We start from the raw sequence: 8533 nt of genomic DNA on the forward strand, positions 1-8533 counted from the left end.
CTACATATCGCTGTGAACGTCCGAGTGAGTGCAATATTTCTAGAACTATTAATCACTGTTGGCACTAAACTGATGAGTGGCACAAGCTTTTAAAGCGTCGCCTATGGGAAATTTGGAGCGTTTACGTTTTTTGCAGCTTCATGGCCGAACGCAATTTTAAGGCTTGACATGTTTGGTATCTATTTAACCGACGTGACCCCGTCTTTTATATTTCCCCCCAAAAATGGGTCTTATATTCTGTTGCTGTGCAATAAATTCCATTTTAGTGTATTTTATTCTAAAAATACTGGTTTAATAAACATTTGTGCAAATACTGTGCATCATAAAGCATTGCAACTAGCATGTTTTTATTCTACAGGGCCCCTGCTTTCAGAAAATATATCATTATTTGGGGGGGTTGAAGCTGTTTTCTAGCCAAAAATTCTGATTTTATCATGTGTGTACAAATTGTAAGAAATTGCTCCGGACAGCAAGCGGTTAAAGGAGAACTATGGTGTTAAGGCTTTTCCCCATAGTTCTCCTTAGGGTAACGGGAGGACACAAACTAGCGTCCTCCCGTCACCCTAAGCTCAGTATACTGAGACGCCGCAGCTGAAGCGGATCCCGACAATTATGTCTGGATCCGCCCAGCTGCGTGAGTGACAGCTGGCTCTGCCTATCTAAAGGCAGAGCCAACTGTACCCGCACCCTCCCCCGTCCGTTCCGCCAGTCAGCGATGGCGGATCGGAGCGGGGAGGGGGGAATCCTGCCCCTCCCCTGTCACAGCAGAGAGCTGTGACAGGATCGAGAGGTGAGCGAACGCCGGTATGTGTTCGCTCACTTCTCTATCTACTTAGCCGACATGTGACAGTCTCATTTTCACAGGTCGGCTAGAACTATGAGGTGAGTGAAAAGCACTCACCTCATAGTTCTCCTTTAAGAAGCGCCATCATATATTAGAACCATGACCAAACGAAGAAACTAGAACAAAGTAACATCATTTGAATTTTAGATTTTATCATCTCAGATTGAAGCTGGAGAAAAGGATCTCAGGTCTCGGTATCATATTACATATTAATAATGTCTCTGGCCCATCTTTTCTTTGTATTAAGGTGGCATGGAACTGTCTCTGAGAATCTAATGAACCAACAAGTCCTGGTCCCAAAGGAAGAGCAAAGCAGTGATAGTGACTCTGAATCTTTCACAACGTCAGAACAGAAGAAAAGGGGTCTCGGCCACAAAGTAAAGTTCTTCTTGGGCAAAATCATCCACTCAAAAGTGAAGGAATCCCAATCTATGAAACTCAGCAATCCCTCGTCTTCCCAGAATTCACTCATGACATCCCCGAAACAGCATCGCCTTCCTAAAATAATCCAGCATCTGCCACTGACACGGGAGACAGCCAAGAGGTCAGGAAGGAGGATATCACAGGCTGGTAAGATGGTCAGTTGTTTGTTAATACCGGAATTGGAATCTGTAAGGTCTTTGTAGGCATTTCTGTCTTCTGTAAAGTGTGAAAATGAAGTGTCGACCGATGACCTCAACACAGCTGTGAGATTCTTATTGTGGGTGAGATGTGCTGGACTTAATGTCCTAAGAGTTCCAGGAAAACAAATGAACGGTTCACGACCGCAGTTTTTCTTTGTCAGACAATGTGATGAGTGTGGGACAAGAGGTACATTGTTCCATAGATGTTGGGTGTAGAGCTCTTTGTTTGATTACACAAGTGGTCCAAATGATTTGACAGGGTACATCTTTCCTTAGAGAAATATAGTAGCTGCCATTGTGAGCTGCCTGGCTATTATGCTGACCCTCACGACTTCCTATTACCGGAAGCTCGAGTATCGGGCTAGGCATCAGAGCATTTGGGTGAGTACGAGTACTAGTATCGGTACAAATACTAGTATCGGTATCGGTGCATCCCTAGTGTATACCAAGATATACTCCAAGATGGCGGCACGGATGCGCAGAACACGCCGGCGGTCAATATGGCCGCTGCACGTTCTAAAAACGAATTTATGTATGCCCAAATCTAGTTTTCGTATATTCGGGCATATAATAAAATCATTATTTCAGATTCGTTCAAATTTGTTGATTTGCAGGTTCGTCCGAATCCGAATACACATGTCTACCTGCTATTATAACAACTACTACTACTAAAAAATAATAGCAATTCAATGCTGAATAGCTATCAGCATTGCCTGTAGCTTTGCCAATATGCCCCTTTACACACCTAGTCCTCCCCACTGCTTTCTGGATTGACAGCACTGTGTCTGTTGCTGAAACCCTCCCACTGTGAGCTGCAGTGTTTGGGAGGGAGAGTGGAAGAAACAAAAGTAGGAATTTTCTCTGTTGGGGAAGCAAGACTCTTGTTCATGAGGCCTGTGTGTTACATAGTAACTAGATTTAATACTTGTTTACACTGTTATACAGGAGCCATTAGTTGAACTTTAAATATATACCGTATGTGAAAATGTGCTACTTTCTGAGCAACCTATTTCCATAGAAACAGACTTTTTTGACTTTTGGTTGAGAGTCCGGCCTGCGGTGTGCATGAGAACTTACATCTCGTATGACATTTATTATTACTGCATGACATACTAGCACCCCACAGATTAAAAGAACCGTCCAAGTGTTTTTTCATGAGAAAGTCCCATTCTAAATCTCCCATTGAGGCCCTCTAGCTTTTAGTTACACCTCTGCAATGTAATTACTGCTTTTTACTCAGTGTGACTGTTTTTCTTTGGAAGCAATTCTCCAACTGGATGTTAATGTTGTAGAGGCAGAGACGGAGCGACTCATGGCGGACAACCTCATCGTGCGGTCCAAGAGAATGACAAGACGCGTGTCTGTCACTTCACTTCCCACCGGCCTGCAGAAGGTACAGATCCAATGTCACCGTAGGGCGCTTTATAAATGCAGTGTTAATCAGTGACAGCTCAGCCACTTCTCGATGTACAACTTCACACTTCCAAAGGTGATTGAGCATCTCCAAACAGACAGAACATACATCATTACTACCGGGGGAAAGCCTCTATAACAGAAGCAGATTTATTAATATTACATTTAAAAATGCTCACCCGTTTCAGGCAGAAGGCTTTAATGATAGCAAATTATTATGTACTTAGGTGTGAAATGTGCAATTTAAAATATATTTTCTGTCTGTATGGAGACGGACTCTTTATTTCAAGGCCACATTTGGAGGCTGGTATAAAGGCAGCATGTAAATTAGATATACTGTATGGCCAAAAATATGTGGACACCCCATCCAAAATAGTCAAAGTGTTTAAGGCTACTGTAAATACTACAACATGCAAATTGTCAGGAAGCAGGGGGTGTTACCTCTGCTCGGGCACCACCGGCATGGCGCATGGCATGGGTTCCCCCCCAGCCTGGTAGAACTCCTGGTGCCCGGGCTGCGGGTTTGCATGCGCGGCAGGTGCGCATGCGCAGTACGCAGGCTGCGCGCATCCCCGGAAGCGCGCGTAGCGCCCCTGCGCCGATAGGGCCATCAGGTGTGGGCCTTGCTGGAGGAGGTTCCCAGCACACACCTTCCATCTCTCTCGCCTGCCATTGGTTCCCGGGGAGGGAGGCCTGCTGGTTGCCTCGGTGACCGGGGGGTGGTCTTACCTCCCCTGGCTATAAAAACCTGGCCTGAGCTCTGGCTTATTCCACCTTATGTTGAACACCTAGCCTCCCTGTTGATCCTGTTGTTACTTGTTGCCCCTTTCGTTGTACTTCCTGATTACTGAACCCTTTGACTGTCTATCGCCTCTGAACTATCGCTGCCTGCCTCAACCCGGACTGGACTTTGACTACTCTCTTGGATTGCCCCTGAATTGTACTTCGTTTCTGGACTTATCGGCCGCTTCCTGCCAGTGGGTTCCTTACCACGCTACTAATTCGCTGGTACGTCTGACATAAGGCTGAGGGGGTGTTACCGAGCAGAGGTAACACCCCCTGCTTCCTGACACAAATACATTTTAGACAATGATACGCTTCCAGTCTTGTGGGTCCAGAGGAACACATTTAGTAAAGGACTTTTGTCCTTATTCCCCTTTTGGTTTGGCACCCTTTATTTCTTAGGCCTCATTCACACTGATAAGAGCTGCCCATACAGATCCGTGCGGCGTGCACGGCCATATCAGGCCGCTCCCGGGAAGGGAGTACATGGCCATACGCCACCGTATGCTCACCTGAACTGCACATCCATGCGGGTGTCCCTGCACATACGCAGACAGGATCCATCCTGTCTGCGTGCGAGTACGAACACCAGCACCCTTACGGATGTGCAGTTCGGGTGAGCGACGCGTATGACCGCGTACTCCCATAGAGAAGAACAGGCTGCTGCGTGTAATCACACGCAGCATCTGTCCTTCGTGGGAGCGGCCCGATATGGCCGTGCACGCTGCACGGATCTCTGCGGGCCGGCTCTTACCAGTGTGAATGAGGCCTAAATGTTCAATTTTGTGGCAACAATTTGGGGAAGGTTCTTTTGTGTTCCAGCATGACTGTGAACAAAGCCAGCTCAAGAAGGACATGGTTTGATGAATTTGGTGTAGTAGAAATGAATTGTCCTGCACAGAGCCCTGACCTCAACCCTATTGAACACCTTTGGAAAGAATAGGAAAGCTAACTGAGAGCCAGATCTTCTTATCCAACATCAGTACCTGACCTTACAAAGGCTTATTTGGCACAAATTCCCACAGACACACTCCATAATATTGTGGAATGCCTTCCCAGGAGGATGGAGGTTCAATGGAAGTGTGTGTGTGTGGGGGGTGTACCTCCATAATAATGTCTATGGATTTGGAGTGGGATGTTCATTAACCTCATACAGGTGTGATAGCCAGGTGTCCACATTTTAACACATCACCAGCACACCTATGTGACATTTATCATATATTTGTAGATGCACGGTGCCATCCGTGGTTACTACAGCACCCTCCTTTATACATCCGGGGGGGGGGTGTCCGGTAAGGAGTGCAGCAGTTCCTCACCAAGATGCATTTTTTTATGAATATTTAACTCTCATGCTGCAACATGGGACTGAAAGTGCAGAAAATATAACATGAGCACAGAAAAATGTGGTTCTGGGATTTGCTTGGTGTATATGGAGTCATCCAGACAAAATATTGGTCATGTGGTCTCTGCAAAAAGGCAGAAACAGTGACTGACTGGCTCTGCATGAACATCAGTGTCAGATCATATGGCAGAGATCACAAGACTAATGCCTTGGCAATGGTCATGTGACCCAGCAGCAGCCTGATCTCTAAATCACCTTTATGTTTACTAGTTATTCAGCACTTTTATTACCTAGCATTGCCGTGTATGTATTAAACATCTGTTTAAATGAGAAAGCTCATAATTAATGTGCCGCTAGGGGGTAAGAAATAAACCTCATGCTTAAATAGGAATTGTCTGTTTACTCACCAAAAATACGAATAAGTGTCGACTTCCTAAATGCAATGTAGTGTATTATCAGTAACATTATTTCTTAATATTTTGTGGATTTGTCTTTATCACACAGAAAATCTATATATTGTAACATTGTAACATGAGTTGATATGCAGTGCCATCTTTTGGTCACAAATGGAACTGCTGTTTTATATACATAGAAAAAAAAGTCACACTCTAATATTTTGTTGGACCGTCTGTAGCTTTGATTACGACACACATTCGCCATGGCATTGTTTCGATAAGCTTATGCAATGTCACAATATTTATTTCCATCCAAAGTTGCATTCATTTTTCACCAAGATCTTGTAGTGAGGATGGGAGAGGTGGGCCACTGCGTTGACCAAAATGTTATTATTACATTTGCCATTTTGAGAAGATAATATAAAGGCTGTGAGTGGTGGAAAAAAACACTTGTGGGGTCAAGCAATCATTTTTTGCGTATTAATTCTTGAAAGTCTGTGTAATTGGAGATGTGGCAGGGTGTATTCTGTGCCTACATAATGTGTTCTAAATGTTGTCCCTCCCTTCCAAGTCTGAAAGTAGCGAGGTATGCAGATGTATAATTTCGAGCAGGTATAATAAGCATCCTGTACTTATCTTATCCAGCCTCCTCTGCTACCCGAGAAATTACCCAGTAATTCCATGTATGGGGAAATACGTGGCAACTCCCTTGCCACTCACAATGTGGTGTTTGTGTGGCCAATCGACAGAGCACTACTATGTGGTGGAGAGGAAGGTGCGTAGTCCCATGTCAGTTTGGACAGAAAACCACCATATGTAGGACTTACTGGGGGCAGTTGAATAATATGGAACCTGTTGCGTTGCCTACAGTGGCCAAAACACAGGTGCACTTCTGCCTTGCCCTACTGGGGATCCCTGGTTCCACTCCTGGCAGGTCACTATCTGCAAGGAGTGTGCATGTTCTCCCCATGATTGCCTGGGTTTCCTCCCACACTCCAAAGACATGCTGCAAGCTTAATAGGCTCCTGTCCAAAAATCAGCCCTGTATGCATGTGAGATAGGGGCCTTAGATTGCAGGCTCCTTTAGGACAGGGACTGATGTGAATGTGCACTACCGTGTTTCCCCGAAAGTAAGACCTACCCCGAAAATAAGACCTAGCGCTATCTTCTGGGATTTCTGTAATATAAAACCTGCTCTCTGGATGACATCAGAGCGGAGAGGCAGCTCCCTCCCGTACCAGACACGCCCCTCCGGCCGCACGCATGCCCGCCCCCTCGTCTGTTTCTCCTTGTGGTTGGGAGATGGTTCAAAGCGGAGAGGCAGCTCCCTCCCGCCCCCCTGCCAGACACGCCCCTCCAGCCGCACGCATGCCCGCCCCCTCGTCTGTTTCTCCTTGTGGTTGGGAGATGGTTCAAAGCGGAGAGGCAGCTCCCTCCCGCCCCCCTGCCAGACACGCCCCTCCGGCCGCACGCATGCCCGCCCCCTCGTCTGTTTCTCCTTGTGGTTGGGAGATGGTTCAAAGCGGAGAGGCAGCTCCCTCACGCCCCCCTGCCAGACACGCCCCCCCACCCGCACGCATGCCCGCCCACCTGTTTGTGGCTCCCTGGACGGCAGAGCGAACAGCTGCAGCCAGGTAAGACATCCCCCGAAAATAAGACCTAGTGTCTTTTTTCATGGAAAAAAAAAAATAAGACACTGTCTTATTTTCGGGGAAACACGGTATGTACAGCGACGCGTAAATTGTCGGCGCTAAATAAATACCAATAATAAATAAATAAACTATGCTGGCACAGCACTTGAACGGTTACAGGTAGAATGTATATAGTGAATTGTATATCCTCTTTTTTCCACTGTGTAGGGCTCATATTCCTCTAAGAAAAGACACTTTGCGCTGATGAGACGGAAGAAGAAGGCTGTGGAGAAGGTGAAACAGAAGTCGGAGTATACAGTGCATGGCTTACAGATGCAGGTACATTCTCTGGCTGAACAGATAATAGTGCCTGTAACAAATAGCTTGGACACACAACAGATGGGAAAGGTTGATTTTTGTAAAACTGTTTTTAATGGCAATCCGGGATAAATAAAATTAAGGACAATCTCTTAAATGTTGTAGCTATACCATATATAAAATCAGGGTCGCTTTACTGTCAACGCAGGCAGTGGTGTTGGGTGACAGCAACAGATTTAATAGTCTCCAGGGTGGTGCCACCATACCAGGGCAATCCTAGAAGGTATAGGAAGAATAAGAATGCCACACAAAAGTTTTACGAGCCCAAGAGTATTTATTTTATGACAGAAGTTCAACAATAACAAGCCAATATGTTTCAGGGGCTGTAAGATATCCACTTCATCAGGGCTTAAAGGGATATTGCCCTGAAGTTACAAGTTGTACTGGAATGAATAGTGCTAAGGGGCGCATGTATACTATGAACAGGACCCATATTTGTGCATGAATGCTGGGATGGGCCTCACAGGGAAGATTGCTGGAATGTATAGTAAAGCAGGACCCTAACCTCTCAATACTGTCCCAGCTGAATGACTTGTAGAGTCATGCATTTCCATTACAACCTCTCAATACTGTCCCAGCTGAATGACTTGTAGCATCACACATTGCCTTTAACATTACAGGTGGACGACCTTATTGAAACAATAGCTGAGAAATCCAACAAGCTCTTAGAGCAGAGACACGAGGAATTACGCCAATGTCAGTCTCTGGGAGATGAAATCCTTCAGTGTTCAAAGCAGTTCCAGAGAGTCTCCAAAAAGAACACCAGGAAGTACAAGTTTAAGAACGTCTGTTTTCCATGTATCTGCTGCTGCTACTAGGATCCTGTCCCTAGCTGATGGTGAAGATCTACCCGGCTTGTGATAGCTGACAGACGGAACTAATGTTCAAAGCTTGCCAATAATAGCACAGTGTGCTTGGCTCAGAATCATTTCTGCTCTTTTGGCACCTAAGCCTTAAATAAAGACATTAATACAAGTCACTCAAGCAGTTATGATCTGAATGTATTGTAAAGAAAAACCATTGCCATTTAAAATTAGTGACGTTGGGAGTTCTGAATTACCCTAAATTATATCAACAAATTGGGAGTTTCAGGCAGAATTTGCCATTTTAACAGAATCAATTGA

At 45.4% G+C, this 8533-nt stretch overlaps 1 protein-coding gene across 1 annotated transcript; it reads left to right on the top strand.

Moving 5' to 3' along the window:
• Positions 1 to 1059: 1059 nt before the first annotated feature.
• LOC108785397 (putative uncharacterized protein C3orf49) lies at positions 1060 to 8227 on the top strand. The gene is made up of 4 exons (XM_018554457.1): positions 1060 to 1414; positions 2730 to 2860; positions 7260 to 7370; positions 8030 to 8227. Exons 1-4 carry the CDS (start codon positions 1060 to 1062, stop codon positions 8225 to 8227), a joined length of 795 nt encoding a protein of 264 aa, XP_018409959.1.
• The last annotated feature ends 306 nt before the right edge of the window (positions 8228 to 8533 follow it).

This window comes from Nanorana parkeri, unplaced genomic scaffold (genome assembly GCF_000935625.1).
Source record: "Nanorana parkeri isolate BGI_ZX_2015 unplaced genomic scaffold, ASM93562v1 scaffold9, whole genome shotgun sequence".
NCBI lineage: Eukaryota > Metazoa > Chordata > Amphibia > Anura > Dicroglossidae > Nanorana > Nanorana parkeri.

Excerpts from the sequence above, each read along its gene's own strand:
- LOC108785397 (XM_018554457.1), top strand. The coding sequence starts at position 1,060 with ATGTCTCTGGCCCATCTTTTCTTTGTATTAAGGTGGCATGGAACTGTC. Across the intron at positions 1,415-2,729 it reads AAGGAGGATATCACAGGCTG|CAATTCTCCAACTGGATGTT; the intron begins GTAAGATGGTCA and ends TTTCTTTGGAAG. Across the intron at positions 7,371-8,029 it reads TGCATGGCTTACAGATGCAG|GTGGACGACCTTATTGAAAC; the intron begins GTACATTCTCTG and ends TTAACATTACAG.